This window comes from Hylobates moloch, unplaced genomic scaffold (assembly GCF_009828535.3).
Source record: "Hylobates moloch isolate HMO894 unplaced genomic scaffold, HMol_V3 SCAFFOLD_8, whole genome shotgun sequence".
NCBI classification, from domain to species: Eukaryota; Metazoa; Chordata; class Mammalia; order Primates; family Hylobatidae; genus Hylobates; species Hylobates moloch.
The window spans coordinates 39,633,644-39,651,261 of record NW_026652283.1 but is presented as its reverse complement, the minus strand read 5'-3'; the positions used below and the strand labels follow the sequence as shown (position 1 = coordinate 39,651,261).

General features: G+C 43.0%; 1 protein-coding gene across 4 annotated transcripts in view; it reads left to right on the top strand.

Annotated features, from left to right (window-relative positions):
• Window positions 1-157: 157 nt before the first annotated feature.
• Window positions 158-17,618, top strand: part of MTF1 (metal regulatory transcription factor 1) — a 44,147-nt gene continuing 26,686 nt past the window's right edge. Inside the window, exons 1-2 of one of the 4 annotated variants that reach the window (XM_032160301.2) lie at window positions 158-221; window positions 2,038-2,496. In XM_032160301.2, the coding sequence (XP_032016192.1) occupies window positions 2,089-2,496 (408 nt within the window). In that variant the 5' untranslated portion in view covers window positions 158-221; window positions 2,038-2,088. Of the gene's footprint in view, window positions 222-482; window positions 1,010-2,037; window positions 2,497-17,618 lie in introns of those variants that run through there. The other 3 variants (XM_058443578.1, XM_058443577.1, XM_058443579.1) reach the window with 3 other exon arrangements.

Genomic DNA, 17,618 nt, shown 5'->3' with positions numbered 1-17,618 from the left:
TCGGTGCCCCGCCCCGCCCCTCCCGCTCGCCAATTGGAGGCTGCAGCTCAGCCCCCTGACAACCTGAGCCAACCAGAGGCACCAGGGAGGGGCGGATCCACTGTCCCCTCCTTCCTCCGGAAAGAGGAAGCGGAAGTGACGTTAGGGGAAGGTGGGGGCAATCATGGTGCCGCTGGGGAGGGGAGAAGCTGCTGCTGCCGCCGTTGCCGGGAGCCGCGGAGGTAAAAGGCGAAACTAGACTCGGCCTGGGCTTGGGACTTACCGGGAGGCGCGGGACTTAGGCTCCCTCCTGAAGCATTTCCCAATAGAGACCTCAGTCTGGTCACCATAGGGACCCCACCCCTTCTCCGTTTCCATGGGGATGGGTATCCAGCCCCCCTTCCCTGTTTCCATGGAGACCCGGACCCTGCCCCTCTCCTCCGTGCTTGGAGACCCCCAGCTTGTCTTCAGATTTTTCTGTGTAGCCCTGTGCTGGGGGCTATCCCAGACAGGTTCCTTTTCCCAGCCTCCTCTCAAGGGGGCTCTGTTCGCACTCCTCGTTGGCTACCCTCAAACCTCCTGGTCTTGTTTGTTCCGGACAGTTGGTCTCCGCGTTGCCGCCGAGGGTGCCGGGGCAGCCCACTGGGGCCCTCGGTGCTCTTCTCTCTCTTCTCAGATGCAGCGAAATGTCCATCTGTGGGGTTGCGTAAGCCAGAGCTAGGGGTCGGGCCGGTACCTCTCGGATCCAATCCTTTGGCCTGTCTCTGGTAACTGTCTAGCCATCCCACTAAGTAAAGGCTCACTTTCTAACCCAGAGCAGAAGAGAAAGATAAAGTGCAAAGCTAGACTGAAAACTAAAAGGGATGTGCTGATTATTTTAAAATTCTCTGTTCTGCCTGCCAAACCCACATTTGTAGAGCCTGTGTTTGCAGATGAAGGAAGAATCGCTATTCCAGAACATGAAAGCTTCAAATGTGGTATTTTTCTCAAGAGAATGTATCTTCCCAAGATAGTGTATCTTCACGAGAGAGTATGTAGCCATGTCTTTCATTCATTTAGCTGACATTTCCTGAACTCTTATCATAGTATCAGTGTACTATGCTAGGGGCTGTAGAAACAATAAGACTCAAGTGATTCAGGGACGAGAGCCCGCTACAGAACCATAACTTCTTGTTGACACCATGTTGTTTTAGAACATAAATAGATACAGTGATCTTCGTTGTTTGTGCCTGGTTGAGGATTAGCCCTTCCACCCAGAAGGTTGAAACATCTGTTCTAGTTAGGGGGGAAGGAATTCACACTTGTTCCTCTACTATTTACCAAACATTGTGCTTTACATATGTTCTTTTATTTCTTATAAAAACTTTGAGAGAACAGGAATTACTCTTCCCACCTTGCACATAAGAAAAATGAGGCACGGAAAAGTTACCCATGTAGTAAAAGGCAAAGACAGGATTTGTAGGTAGATGACTCTGCCTCCAAAGCCTTGTTCCTTCTACCATAAACTGCATGAAACCATTTACTGCCTCGTGGTCTGATTTGGAGAATATTTGAGTGGAGTTTCCCTTAAGATTTGTAGCAACTCAGCCTTTAAGCAGCTACTGTTCTGTTTGCTCTTTTGTCCCCTTTAAATATTTTGACCAAGTTTCAAATTGTTTGGCAGGCGTATTCAGAAGGTCTTATGAACTTATTCAGTTTTTCAAAAGCATTGCTTTTCTTTCTTTCTTTTTCTTTTTTTTTTTTTTTTTTAATTAGAGATGGGGGTCTCACTATGTTGACCAGGCTGATCTCAAACTCCTGGCCTCAAGCGATCCTCCCATCTCAGCCTCCTAGAGTGCTGGGATTACAGGCGTGAGCCACCACGCCCAGCCAGCATTGTTTTTCTTTAAAAATGACTTGATGGTTTTAAAGTTAAAATAAAAAAAAATTATTCCCAAAGATGGTTTTTCATTTGCTTTGGCTTGCTCTTTAAATGAGAGGGAAAATGAGCCTTGTGGTTGCTGAGGAGATCCGTGGGTCTTATGGTATGACTCTAACTCTGGCTTTGTTCTGTTGCAGACAAGTCATTACGTTTTCATTTCTCACAATTGGGCTGAGCACAACTGAACCATGGGGGAACACAGTCCAGACAACAACATCATCTACTTTGAGGCAGAGGAAGATGAGCTGACCCCCGATGATAAAATGCTCAGGTTTGTGGATAAAAACGGACTGGTGCCTTCCTCATCTGGAACTGTGTATGATAGGACCACTGTTCTTATTGAGCAGGACCCTGGCACTTTGGAGGATGAAGATGACGACGGACAGTGTGGAGAACACTTGCCTTTTCTAGTAGGGGGTGAAGAGGGCTTTCACCTGATAGATCATGAAGCAATGTCCCAGGGTTATGTGCAGCACATTATCTCACCAGATCAGATTCATTTGACAATAAACCCTGGTTCCACACCCATGCCAAGAAATATTGAAGGTGCAACCCTCACTCTGCAGTCGGAATGTCCGGAAACAAAACGTAAAGAAGTAAGTAAAGCAGTCAGTGAGGGCCTAGTTTGGTTTTGGGGCAAGTCCTTAAAAAATTCTTGGTGCAAATTTTAGCTGGGGAGTAAAGGAATGCGTGGGGTTAGGACTTAAGTAGTTTTGCTTATCAACAACATATGCTTCAGGTTTTGTTGTGATTGCTTCTGGAACTTTTGATTTGTATAGCCACATTGAAATTTGGGAATATGAAATTGTAATTTATCGAATTTCCTTTCCCAAATCATAAATCAAACAGAAATTTCACTTAAGTAGGCCCATGTTTCTGGTGCTAAAATAACTATTTAGCTTATCTACAGGGAAATAACTAGAGTTGGCTTATTTGATAAAGAAATAACTATATTTGGCTTATCTCCTGGTTGTGTTTAAATGATTTGTTTTGGAGATGAGTATCTGCTGGAATATGTTTTATTATCTTAGTGAATGTTTAATGAACTTTTATTTCACAGTGGCACACGCCTGTAATCCCAGCACTTTGGGAGGCTGAGGCGGGTGGATCATTTGAGGTCAGGAATTCGAGAGCAGCCTGGCCAACGTGGTGAAACCCCGTCTCTGCTAAAAATACAAAAATTAGCCAGGCGTGGTGGTGCATGGCTGTAATCCCAGCTACTCAGGAGGCTGAGGCAGGAGAATCACTTGGACCCGGGAGGCAGAGGTTGCAGTGAGCCGAGATCATGCCACTGTATTCCAGCCTGGGCGATAGAGTGAGACTCCATCTAAAAAAAAAAAAAAAAAAAAAAAGAAAGAAAGAAATTCAGGCTGGGCACAGTGGCTCACGCCTGTAATCCCAACACTTTCTGTAATCCCAGCACTTTGGGAGGCCGAGGCAGGTGGATCACCTGAGGTCAAGAGCACCCTGGCCAACATGGTGAAACTCCATCTGTACTAAAAATAGAAAAATTAGCCAGGCATGGTGGCAGGTGCCTGTAATCCCAGCTATTTGGGAAGCTGAGGCAGGGGAATTACTTGAATCTGGGAGGTTGCAGTGAGCCAAGATCGCGCCACTGCACTCCATCCTGGATGACAGAGAGAGACTCAGTCTCAAAAAGAAAAAAAAAAGAAAGAAAGAAAGAAAAAGGAAATTCAGGCAAGAGACAGTAAATGAGAGCAGGTTATCTAAAATAAGTTTTCATTTTCATGTTTAGCTAATGTGAGTAAGCTAATGCATGTCAGGATGCTTTGAAAACCGTAAAGCATTTTACAAATTATATTAGTGGTGATTATTAGCAGAATAAAAGTTCTGGTTTAAAGGTAGTGATATACATTATCTAGGAACTATTTTTTTTTTTTTGAGATAGAGTTTCACTCTTGTTGCCCAAGCTGGAGTGCAGTGGTGCGATCTTGGCTCACTGCAACCTCTGCCTCCTGGGTTCTAGCAATTCTCCCGCCTCAGCCTCCTGAGTAGCTGGAATTAGAGGCACGTGCCACCATGCCCAGCTAATTTTTTGAATTTTTGGTAGAAATGAGGTTTCACCATGTTAGCCAGGCTGGTCTCGAACTCTTGACCTCAGGTGATCCACCTGCCTCGGCCTTCTAAAGTGCTGGGATTACAGGCATGAATCACCATGCCCGGCCCATCCAGGAACTATTACAGGTCAATTAGAAAAAAATAAGTCACTAGTAGTTACAGTACCAAGGACTAAGATGTTACCAAACAGAAATAGGGTGAATGATTTAGCAAGGAATATCTTTTTTGCTGTGGTTGAGGTCTTGAAATTGCATATGGCTTATTGATGGCATATCATTTTTCCTTTGCTAGCCTTAGAGAGACCATCTTGTCCCACCTCCTACCCTATGCAGAAATCTCCCTATGGCATCTCTGACATCAGTTAATCTTGTTTCTGCTTGAAGACATGCAGAACAACAAGAGCACAGTGTTTCATACCTCAACCCAATACATTTGTTAGCCAGCTCTGATTGTTAGAAAGCTTTTACTTGTATAGAACCAAAACCTGCCTTTCTGCAGGTGCTGCCCACTGGTTCTAGATCTGCCTTCCTGAGTAAACTTCCTCCCACAGGACAGTCCATCAGCTATTTGAAGATCATGGATTTTTCTTCCTCTTGTATAGGCTAACCACCTCCATTTACTTAAATGTCCCTCTGTGACATTTTCCCCAGTCTCTCATCAGCCTAGTCACCTTTGATTATATGAATTCCAGTTTTCCAAAGTCCTTTTTTTCTTCTTTTTTTGAGACGGAGTTTCGCTGTTGTTGCCCAAGCTGGAGTGCAGTGGCGCGATCTTGGCTCACTGCAACCTCCGCCTCCCGGTTCAAGCGATTCTGCTGTCTCAGCCTCCCAAGTAGCTGGGATTACAGGCATGCGCTACCACACCCAGCTAATTTTGTATTTTTAGTAGAGACAGGGTTTCTCCATGTTGGTCAAGCTGATCTCGAACTCCTGACCTTAGGTGATCTGCCTGCCTTGGCCTCCGAAAGTGCTGGGATTACAGGCATGAGCCACCGCGCCCGGCCCCAAAGTCCTTTTAAAATCTGCAGTTGAGCACTGTCCTGTGTGAGTCAACTAGCACTGAATACAGTATGGCTCTTATCTCTTAATCTGGACACTGTACTACAATTACTGTATAGTCTGTATTTTATCAGCAACATCTTACTGTTAGCTTGTAGTTGGAAATTTCTAGAGTAGTGCTTCTTAACTGTGGACAGCTTTGCCCTCAGGAGATGTTTGGCAATGTCTAGAAACATTTTGTGTTGTCATACTGTGGAGGCGATACTGGAATCTAGTGGGTAGAGGTTAAAGACATTGTTAAATGTTTTACAGTGCACAGGACAGCCCCTTACAACAAAGAACTGGCCCAAAATAGCGATAGTGCTGGGATTGAGAAACCCTGCTCTGGATTATTCTCATGTATGCAGCTGTCAGATCTTACAAAAATGAAAATGGAGACCTGCATGTAAGCCTTATTAAAAATATCTCCCGGCTGGACATGGTGGCTCACGCCTGTAATCCCAACACTTTGGGAGGCCAAGGCTGGTGGATCACTTGGGGTCAGGAGTTCAAGACCAGCCTGGCCAACACAATGAAACCCTGTCTGTATTAAAAATACAAAAAATTAGCCGGGTGTGGTGGCAGACGCCTGTAATCCCAGCTACTCCAGAGACTGAGGCAGGGGAATTGCTTGAACCCGGGAGGTGGAGGTTGCAATGAGCCGAGAGGGTGCACTGCACTCCAGCCTGGGCAACAAGAGCAAAACCCCGTCTCAAAAAATAAAAAATAAAAATATCTCCCTGTGAAATTTTATCTTGTTGGTTTCAGTCCAATATTTGAGCTTGTAGGGGAGTTCATTTCAACTCAACAAACATTTATAAAGCAAAATGCTGTTATGCTCTGTGGATGTTGCAGATGATTGTGGTAGTCGATTTATAGCATAGAAGCAGAAATTGTTTACACCAATAATCATAGCAGCAAACACAATGTGGTAAATGTGAAGGAGAGGTACAAATATTGCACTGTGAGCCCTGGGAAGCTCACCCTTAATTCTGGGATCAGGGAAGTCTTTGTGAAAAAGATGGCATTTGAGCTGGTCTTAAAGAATACATACAATTTAGGAAAAAAGCAGGAGAAGGTTTTTCCAAGAGAGAGGAACAGCATGAAACAAGGAATGCAGGTGGGAAACAGGCCATTTTCAGGGAATAGCCAGTTGTCCTGTTACAATAGAGTCAGCACACTTTTTGGGCTTTGCAGGCTATAAGGTCTCTGTTGGAACTACTCCATTCTTCCATTGTAGCACAAAAGCAGCCATAGACAATACATAAAGAATGAACATGGCCAAGTTCTGGTAAGACTTTACAAAAACAGGCAGTGGGGTGGATTTGGTTCACTGGCTGTAGTGTGCTGACTCTTAGACTAGAACATAGGAGTAGCAGAAGATAAGGATGGAAAGATAGCAAAGATCCAAACATGGAAGGCAGTGATAACCTTCTATGGGTTTTGAACTGTACTCTTCTAGAAATGGTGGGAAACCATTGGAGGTGTCAAAGCCAAGGCTAGAGTGGTTAGATAGAGAATGTGGTTAGAGTAGCATTTTAGAAAGATTGATCTGGCAACAGAGGTAGCTTGGAGGCAGAGGAAAACTGGAGACTTCTTGCCTGGTTGGGAGACAGTTGTAGTTTATATTTGGGGTTTCATTTAAATCTGAAAAAGGATAGTGGCTTTGTTCGTGGGAAGAATCAAGGGCTTTTGTAGAAGTACGAGAGAACTTCGTACATGTTATTGGAGTTTGATGAATGAGCCATGAGTTGGGCATGATTCAAAGGTTTTGAATAGGCCAGGCACAGTGGCTCATGCCTGTAATCCCAGCACTTTCGGAGGCCAAGGCAGGTGGATCAGTTGAGGTCTGGAGCTCTAGACCAGCCTGGCCAACATGGTGAAACCCTGTCTCTACTAAAAATACAAAAATTAGCCGGTTGTGGTGGTGCATGCCTGTAGTCCCAGCTACTTGGGAGGCTGAGGCAGGAGAATCACTTGAACCCAGAGGGCAGAGGGTGCGGTGAGCCATGATTGTGCCACTGCATTCCAGCCTGGGCAACAAAGTGAGAATCTGTTTCAAAAAAAAAAAAAAAAGGTTTTGAATCATGTTGATTGAAAGGATTCATCCATTTTCCCAAATCTGTTGAGTTTCTGCTGTGTCTTAGCACAGCTTTTTGATGGAGCTTCAAATCTAGGTGAAGAGTTAAGCAGTTAAGGGTCCATTGCGGTAGATATTTTAACAGAGGTATATTCGAAGTGCTGTGTGCATGCTGAGGAGAAAGTGGCTAACTCTGCTTCCCCCACCCTCCAAATGGTGATCCCATTCATAGGAATCAAGAAAGACGGGAAAAGGAAAAAGTTTTGGTGGGGTAATTAATGAGTTTGGTAGGAGTGTATTGAACGTATAGTCCTTGGAGAAAAGTAACATGAACAAATAGAAAGCTCATTGGAAACGTGTATCTGAGGTCAGAGAAATGGTTTGGAGTTAGAATAGTAGTAGAAAGGGGCCTTCAAACTGTGGGTAGTTTACTTAAGGGAGAAGTAAGAGTTGGCCTGAGAATTTAAGGGTTGGAAAGAGAAAGAGGAACCCAAGAAGATCACAGTAGTCAAAGAGATGGGTCGACTGCAGTGTTGTGGAAGCTGAAGGAAGAGAGTGTCAACAAATGAGAATATTCCTGTGTGACCCTGCAGAGGGATTGAGGAGCCCCAAAGAAGCCATTAGTTCTGCTGGTTGTGCGGTTGTTCACATATCGTGAGAAGACTTGCAGCAGAGCACTGGGGCTGAAGCCAGGTTTTGAGTGATGAAGAAGTAGTGAGTGATGAGGAAACAGGAGGCAGGAAATGTCAAGTTGGCTTTTTTTTTTTTTTAAATAAGTTTGGTAGTTAGAGGAAGAAGAGTGATGAGGCAGTAGTAGCTAACTCAAGGGGATTGAATCATTTTTGTTTAGCATAGGTAATTTGGACATGGTTTAGGACCTAAACTTTAGGCCATCCTCCATTAATGATTACTGTGTGAAAGTGTTTCATGAGCGAATGTTCGGGAAACATTAAGTTAAACCAAGACAGAAATTTGTTGATTAGGACTTCTCAGAGCCTTTGATGTGCCAACAACTAAGAAGGAAGAAAACACAGAATTTTTCAAAATGCTTTAAACTTGAGAAACCATTTTTCAGATCTAATTTCCAGGGATCAGTGTTTTGTGGAACACATTTTGGGAAATGCTGATCTAGGCAGAAGAGGAGGAGATGGTACAGAGGGAATGATTATGCAATCAGTGAAAAGCTGTCACTTTTCCACTTTGTACTATTCAAATTGGTTTATTCTATTTGCAAGTCTGGTTTGCCATTCATGTCTTCAGGTCATTGATAATCATATTGAATAGCACAGGGTCAAGGATATTATGAGCACTTTGTTGAGTTTGCTGGGGATTTAGATCGCTCCACTTTCCTCCCACCCACATTTTTCCATGCTATCCATGAGACCTTTGTGGAAGATGCTATATTCTTGAAATCAGTAGGTTTGGGGTTGGGTGGAGATTGAAGGAGAAGTAGCAGTAGCTTTAGTCTTTGAAAATCTTGCTTAATGACTAGACATTCAGGAGGCTTGCCTTCCTGAAGCACTGTCTTAGCTTAGCTTTTGTTCTGGCAGTGATTTTATTTTGGCATTAAAATCCACTTATTTGGCCTGAAGAGGCTGATGTTTATGACTACTCGATAACAGACTTCATGATCCTTTAGCTCTTCCTTACTCCTTTTCCTTTCGTTTTTTTCAGCTTGGTTTTTGTTTTTTTCGTTTCCCTCCATGCACAGGTGTTACTCTTGAGAAATCAAATCATTTGATAGCTAGTTGGTCTTCTTGGCTTCCCAAGCAGCTTATTTTCTGAGTCACATTTTAGCCTGAATTTCCTGTTTACTGCTGGTTTTTTCATTGTTTCATATAGTGTGGAGTTGGCTTACCTATTACTTCATTTTCTTTTCTTCATGCTTGTCTTGTGAAAAAAATAAACCAACCAGAACCTTGCCACGGATAGTCTTTTCCTACCACAAGGCCGCTGGCCATTCTGACTCAGATTTCACGTATCTTATTCTCATACTGGTTACTTCATTACTGTCTCCCTACTGATTTGGTAGCTTTGAGATCTCTCTCTCTCTCTTTCTTTCTCTCTCTCTTCCTTTTTTCTCTCTTTCTCTCTCTCATTCCCTTCCTCCCTCCTTTCCTTCCTTCCTTCCTTCTTTTCCCTTTCTGTCTTTCTTCTTTCCTTTCTTTCTTGAGACAGGGTCTCACTCTGTCACACAGGTTGGAGTGATTACAGTGGTGGGATCGTAGCTCACTGTAACCTCAAAGTCCTGGGCTCAAGCAATCCTCCTGCCTCGACCTCCCAAAGTGCTGGGATTATAGGAATGAGCCATGGCACTTGGCCAGCTTGCAAAGTTTCTAATCAAAATATTTTCATTCTGCCTAAAAACAAAAGCTTTTTTTTTTTTGGTTGAGACAGGGTTCCATTCTGTAGTCAGGCTGGAGTACAGTGGGACAATCATGGCTCACTGCAGCCTTAACCTCCCAGGCTCAAGCCGTCCTGCCACCTCAGCCTCCACAGTAGCTGGGACCACAGGCATGTGCTACTGTGCCGGCTACTTTTTGGTTGTTGTTTTGGTAGAGAGGGGTCTCACTATGGGCTGGTTCCAAACTCCTGGGCTCACGCAATCCTTCCACCTTGGCCTCCCAAAGTGTTGTGATTACCGGCGTGAGCCACCATGTCTGGCCCTTTAAGGCCTTTCTACTCCAAGTCTCTAAGCAGCTGTGTCTTGTTGTTTGTTTGTTTGTTTGTTTGTTTACGTATTTTATTTTATTTTTTTAAGACACTGGGTCTTGCTATGTTTGCCCAGGCCATGATCATAGCTCACTGTAACCTGGAACTTCTGGCCTCAACCAATTCTCCCTCCTTAGCCTCTGGATTAAAGGCATGAGCTACCACACCTGGCAACTGTGTTTTCTTTAGTTGGTTTGTGCAGTCCGTTCTTGAATCTGTGCCCTTCCAGAGAACCTGCCAGGATGGTCTAGTTACCTGTTCATCTACCTCTGTCTGAACTACATTGGTGACGTGATGTATCCTCCATGGCTAACTGACCTTGTCAGTTTTCTATAGAGTAGTTGGCCAAGGAGTGTGAAAAAACCCTAGGAATCATATGCCAAATTTATTCTACATGATGCACCAAAGTATTCCAGCACATTGATTAGGAAAGGTATCATTTTCTACCAACATGCACAGTTACAGCAATTTTTTTTTTTTTTTTGAGATGAAGTCTTGTTCTGTTGCCCAGGCTGGAGTACAGTGGCACAATCTTGGCTCACTGCAACCTCCGCCTCCAGGGTTCAAGAGATTCTCCTGTCTCAGCCTCCCAAGTAGCCAGGATTACAGGCATGTGCCACTAGGCCTGGCTAAATTTTGTATTTTTAGTAGAGATGGGGTTTCACCTTCTTGGTCAGGCTGGTCTTGAACTCCTGACCTCAGGTGATCCACCCGCCTTGGCCTCCCACAGTGCTGGAATTACAGGTGTGAGCCGCTGTGCCTGGCCTACAGCAATGTTTTTAGGCTGCTTGGTATATTGTTTCTAGACACATGAACTAATTGCATGGCCAGTGGCATTCCAAGAGGAGAGTTATTTCTTTTAGTGTGACAGATTTTAAGTATAAGAATAACAGGAAAAATCTGACTCCAGTGTTTTGGAGCCTTTCTGCAATATATGTCCTTTACTTTGGGAGACCTAGTTCCAATCTCATGCCTCATTATAAATTCCTCAGGCAGTGGAATGATCCAGTTAGACAAACGAAGATGTTGTTGACTCTCCTAGAGGGGAACTACCCACTTTTTAGTCTTTGCGTCCTGTGATTACATTTCTTCGCAGGTTCCCTTATGAACTCTGATGGCTTGTAAGTGTGAGGCTCTGTAGGAATACAGAGCAAGAAGCATTTTCCATTTACCCCCATATGAAGCCATTTTATCAGTATGTCTGCATGTGTATTATGTACCTCTCCTTAGTAATCAGCATTTCCATCACTCAGGTCCACTGGCCTGGAAAAGGGACTAGACTGGTTTTGTGTATAATTGGGTTTCAAACTTGGTGCTATAGGAATTATAGGTCTCGATTTACATTTTACATAGGTTGTACATGTTAAGTACTGCCAACATTTTGCTATTATATGACATTGGCAAAAGAACCTGAATTTTATTTTTTTCCCCTCTTATTTAAATCAGGCTTACTCGTTTCTTCTATGATGTGCAAAGGGATAGTTTCAACCTAGGTTCCAGCTTTGTTCTGTTATGTACTAGCTGTGTGGCCTTGGGCAAGCTGCTCTGTTTCCTTTTTCATAAAATTGAAATAAAAATATCCCATTGCATTTTGTGAAGATTAAATGAGATTTATTCATATGTAATATGTATAAAACATTTAGCATAGTGTCTGGTGCATCATGATTGTTCGCTGGATGTTCATTTGCTTTCTTTTCCTCATAGGCCCCCATGGTTCTTGAAGGAGGTAAAGAGGTAATGTCCAGTTTAACAAGAGCTTAAAATGTTCTTTGTTAGGCACTCTTTGGGAGGTGTTTTCTCCTTGAGACAAGCTTACATATAAATTGTGATTAGGTTCCAGGATAGCCCATAGAAATCTTGGTAACCCCTAATTAGCTGAACTGTTGTATTAATACTGCCACGGAACATAAACCACCATTTGTAACTGTTTTTATTCATTTAATTTTTTTGAGACAGGGTCTCACTTTGTCACCCAAGCTGAGTGTAGTGGAGTGATTATAGCTCACTGCAGCCTTGACCTCACCAGCTCAAGCGATCCTCCCACCTCAGCCACCACACCTGGCTAATTTCTTATTTTTTTGGAGAGTCGAGGTCTTGCTATGTTGCCCATGCTGGTCTCGAACTTCTGGGCTCAAGCGATCCTCCCACCTCAGCCTCCCAAAGTGCTAGGTGAGCACTTACAGGCATGAGCCACCTCACTGGCCCATACAACAGTGTTTTAAAATGAGAACCTGTTTGTAGTCCCCTGCAGGCGTTCTGTGGATACCAGCTCTTGCCACTCCTCTCTCTTATACTTGGCTTCCTTTGACTTAGTATCAGTTCACTGAAAATTATTTCCATGGTGGGCATTTGGGGCACCAGGCAGAGCTAAGGGCTCTCAAAGAATGAGGACTTCTATTATGCCAGCAATGGTGGTGGAGAGAGGAAGATGGCTGGCTGTTGAATACCTGCTATGTACCAATCACTATGTTATGGGCTTTAATATAGTTTTGTATTTAATTTTCATAGCAATCCTATAACATAGATACTATTAGCCCCCATTTTACAGATGACAAACTGACGCTTAGAAACACACAACTAGCAACTGGTAGAACCGAGATTTGAACTGAGGACTTTCTGGATGCCAAAGCCTATGCTTTCTACCATCACACACCACTTTTGCAAAGATACAAGAATCAGGTATTGAGACCTGTTGGCTGTGAAAAGGGCTAAGAAATGAAGGGACAGCAGCACTTGTTCTGTAAGGGTAAAGGTTTGAGGTGTGGGGAGCAGCTGGATGAAGTCAGCTCATGGTGGGGAATGGGAGGCCTGTCGAAATGAGGTCTTCAGGGTTCTTATATTTCTGAGCTTTTTGGTTGTCCATTATGGAGAACCAATGATACCAGTGCCGGTGTAGGGAACGGAGTCCGACCCGGAGAGGGAAGGGAAGTCCCTAGTGATGGGGAGGAAAAGGCAGTTTCTACAGCCATAACAGCCAGGCCGGTCATTTATTTATGAGAATGTTCATGTGCTAGGTGCCCAGAAGCAGGAACTCTCTTGTGGAATAGGGGGCTGTAAATGTGTGTAAAATCTGCTTCTCACTTTCACTTTCTTTTCCTCTAGGAAAAACCCAGACTTTTTTCTTTTTTCTTTTTCTTTCCACAGGTGTTGACTTTTTTCTTTCTCTATTTTTTTTAAATTTTTGCCTTCTGGGGTCACAGTGTTTAATTTTCTCACTTTTGCTTATCCCATTCACCTTTCTTCTCTGATTCTGTTACCTTAACAAGGCAGTCATCTTTGTTAAATATTTCTGTATTCTAGAACTGCTCAGAATGCTTTGTAAATCAGCATCAGTTCTCTGAAAGCTCCTACTTTGTGCCCGTTACTAGCATGAGATGCTATCCTCAGTGCACCTAACCTGTGCTCCCTCCATGTTCCCTAACAGGGTAATCGACAGCTGTTTGAGGCCACTCAGGAAGATCAAAGTTATGCTTAGAGCCTGAAGCGCTTTTGGAGGAACACTTTTTTTTTTTTTAGTGACATTAAGTTCATATTATAGATACTCTCGTTCCTTTTTTTTTTTTTTTTTAAGTGGAGTCTCACTCCATCACTCAGCTGCTCATGTCTTTAAATTCAGGTTGGGGATCACCACCTTCAAGAAGCCTTTCTAAGGTCATTGAAGTCTAATTTAGATGTTTCTTTGATATATTCCCATAGTATGCTGAATATCTGTTATCAGTAAAACTTCTCAAACCATATTGTTCTTGTCTGATTCTCCTTTTGACTTTGAGCTCTTTGAGAGTAGGGACAATTTTTTTTTTGTATTCCTAGCACCCAGGACAGTATAATTTCTGGAACATAATTTTTAGGATGTATGAATGATAAACCTTAGTTGTATTGCAATGTTCCAAATGTTGCAATACCTCCTGTATGTAACCATGAAAACCTACACGTTTTTGCAACTTCCTGCTCTGATCCAGTTTGAGGAGGTTTAGTTTTCCCTTTTTGTGAAATTTTGTGCTATTTTAAAATGATTCTGAAAGACACAGAATAGTGACTTCTCCCTCCAAATGAGCCAAGAGATTACTCATTTATTCAGCATTTTATGGGGGGAGCATGCATTTGCTTTGACAGTCAACTGTCTCCCCCACTTTTAAATACAAATATTTTCAGGCCAGGTGTGGTGGCTCATACCTGTAATTCCAACATGTTGGGAGGCTGAGGTGAGAAATTTATTTGAGGCCAGGAGTTCCCAACCAGCCTGGCCTAACATAGTGAGACCTCATCTCTACAAAAAATACAAAAATTAGCCAGGCATGGTGCTACATACCTATAGTCCCAGCTACTCAAGAGGCTGAAATAGACTGCTTGAGCCCAGGAGGTTGAGGCTGTAGTGAGCTGAGATCATGCCACTGCATTCAGCCTAGGTGACAGAGAGAAACTCCGTCTATTCAATCAATCAATCAATCAATAAAAATCAAACAAATACTTTCCCCAATCTGTGTCCTTTTCTAACTTGCTATCCATCCCCCGCCCCCCCGCCTTTCTCTCCTCAGCCAAGTTTCTGGAAAGTGTAGTTGATATTCATTGTCTCACATTCTCACTTCTGTTCCTACCATTCCAGTGAAGCTGGTTGTGCTGAGGCAATTATGACTTTGTGAGTCAGCTAAGTCCAAGAGGTGTTTTATCAATCGTCTCTGTTACATTTGACCTACTTGACCATTCTCCTTGAAACTATTCCTTTGTCACATGCCACTTGTAGTCTTGTCACTACCTTTTCAGTCCCACTGGTTTTGTTCATTTGTTCATTCATTCAAAAAATATAAATCAAGCGCCACTTCTCCACAAGGCTAGTCCCGGAAGTTGGGTCAGTGAACAGGATAAACGTGGTCCCTGCTCTCATGCAGCTTACAGTCCAGCCGGGAAGTAGCTATTCACTCATTTAATTGGACAAATATTTATTTAGTGCCTGTTGTTTTTCAGATACTGTTGTGCCTAGCCATGAAACATAAAGATGTAAATGGTTTAATCATGTAATTATTGCATCTTAATTTTATCATGTGCTTTACAGGAAGCCCTGAAAACCTATCATTAGGATACCTGTTCTAGTTTGGGATAGAAGTAAGGGTCAATCAGGAAGAGTTCCTAGAGGAAGGGTCATTTAGTGGAGGCTCGAATTGTGCAAATGAAAAAACATGGATGGGAGTAGAGTTTGGCAGGGCAGGGAGACAGGAGGGGGTAGTTAATTATTTATTGCAGTTACTTATAAAGTTAACAACAGCTGTAGCATCTTAAGAGTGAAATTCTGCTCTTATCATTCAGCATTGTTGTAAGCTTTATGATTGAGACATGCAGACTCCTTTATCCCAGCATCCACAGTCCCAGTTCTCCTTAGTGGTGAGTGATCATTTTCAATTCTCTATCTGGCAGCACCAAAGAGGTTTTTAGTCTTGATGGGAAGTCACAATATATGCATGAGACAATAATTAACAGTATAAACTAAGTGTCAAATGAGTGGTATAGTAAGTATTACTGGCATTTAGAGAAGGGCACTGTCATGTAGACATGGAATGATGGTGAAGGAGCTTGTAGTTCCTGAGGCTTGCGTTAAAGGAAGAGAAGGACTCAGAAAAGCGGAGAAGAAAGGAACTAGGCATATCCAGTAGAGAAGAAGGAGAGAACAAAGTCAGGGAAGTAGGAATTCAGTCTTGCAAATGGGTAAGAGTGTACTGTTGCTTATAGGCCAGACAGAGTCTTCTGTTTGGCTGCTTACCGAGTAATGTGATAGAAGACAGAAGCAGCCCTGGAAAGATCTTTGAATGTTAGGCTAAGGAATTGGGACTTTATCATTTGAGCAGAGAGATGGAATGTGTGGAAAACTGTTTTAGACTTAATCTGGCAACAAATGACTGCAAAACTAGGTCCTGAGACATGAGAAGAATGCCTGGAGTAGTGGTTCAGTAAGGAATTCAGTTTAACAAATATTTATGGAGCTTCTCCTGTGTAGCAGTGGAAAGAGAACACAATGAACAGGTGAGAGCACTTGACTAAGGACCCTAAAGACTTGTGCAAGATCAGATGGGGGTTGGACGGATGCGGGAGGGGTGGGAGGGGAGACAGGAGGAGTAGGGGCCCTCCCTACTACCCTACCCCCACAGGTTTCAGAGGTTAGCATACTGTGGCCCACAGGCCAAATCCATCCAGTTACTTGTTTTTGCACAGCCCTTGAGCCTAAGAATGATTTTTACATTTTTAGATGATTTTTTTTAAATCATAAGGGTATATCATGATATATGAAATTCAAATTTTAGTGTCCATAAATAACGTTTTTGAAACAGAGCCTTGCTGGTTCATTTACGTATTGTCTGTTGCTACTTTAACATGCAGAGGTGACTAGTGACACAGACCATAAGGCCCACAAAGCCTAAACTATTTTTTGTTTAGTCCTTTACAGAAAACTTTGTCCATCCTTGAGTCACACTCATGCTTATCTCAAATCTCTTCTCTGAAACTGAATGTCCCTCTCCTACCTGAGGCTTTCCCCTCCTCCTGGGCTTTTGAATCTTTCTCTTCTTTATTTTTCTCCTTAAATCCTCAACTTCTCCTTCTTCCAGGACTTTTCTGCCTCCAAATATGTTCAAGAACTGACTTACTTTAAAAAAAAAAAAACCAGGCCAGGCATGGTGGCTTAAGCCTGTAGTCCCATTGCTTTGGGATGCCGAGGCAGGAGGACTGCTTGGGGCTGGGAGTTGCAGACCAACCTGGGCAACATAGCAAAACATTTAAAAATCAGCTGGGTGTGGTGGCATGTGCCTGTAGTCCCAGCTACTATGGAGGATGAGGAGGGAGGGTCACTTGGGCCCAAGAGTTTGAAGTTACAGTGAGCTGTGAATACACCACTGCACTCTAGCCTGGGCAACAAAGACCCTGTCTCTTAAAAACAAAAACAAAAAAACTTTATCAACTCAGGAGTTCACTTCTGCTGCCATACTTCATCTCTAGCCTCTACCTCCACTTCACCTTTCATTTAGTCACCTGCATCCGGACCCTGACCCCAGCAGTCTGCTGAAACTAGTCTTGCTAAGTCATTAGTGAATTCCTAGCTGCTGGATCCAGTCACTTCCCCAGTCTTTATCTTCCTTGTTTTCTCTGACATTTAACATGTTGATCGTGTTTCCTTGAGACCCTTTTTCCTTTAGCTCCGGTGACATCATTGTTCTTGGTTTCTCTGTCTCAAAAAAAAAAAAAAAAATTATGTTGAACAGAAGTGCCAGAATTCAGTCTTCTGCTGCCAAGTCTAGTGCTTCTTCTACCACATCAGTATAGATACAAGGAATCTTTGGGAGATGAGAGACAAAATTTGGAATCCCTACACCTACACTTAGAGGTTAAGGGAAAGAAGTATCTCAGAGAAGGAGTAAAAGAGTGCCCCAAGGCATTACTGTGTTGTGAAGGACAAGTTTTCAGACATTGAGGGCATCATCAATGAGATATGTTTGCGAATAGTCAAGGAAAATAGGGAAGGACGAAAGAGTTTAACTACCGGGAAGTTAAGAGAATAATTTCATACAGTGAAGCCATCTTGCCAACTGGTTAAGAAATACGTGGGCATTGATGGAAGTGGTGTCAACTGCCATTTTTTAAATTTTTAAAAATACTTTTTCTTTTTTTCTTTGTTTTCTAAATCATCCAGCCCAAAATGTTATTATTATTATTATTATTTCTGTCATCTAGGCTGGAGTCCAGTGGTGTGATCACAGCTCACTGCAGCCTCAGCCTTCCAGGCTCAACTGATCTTCCCACCTCAGCCTCCTAAGTGCTGGGACTATAG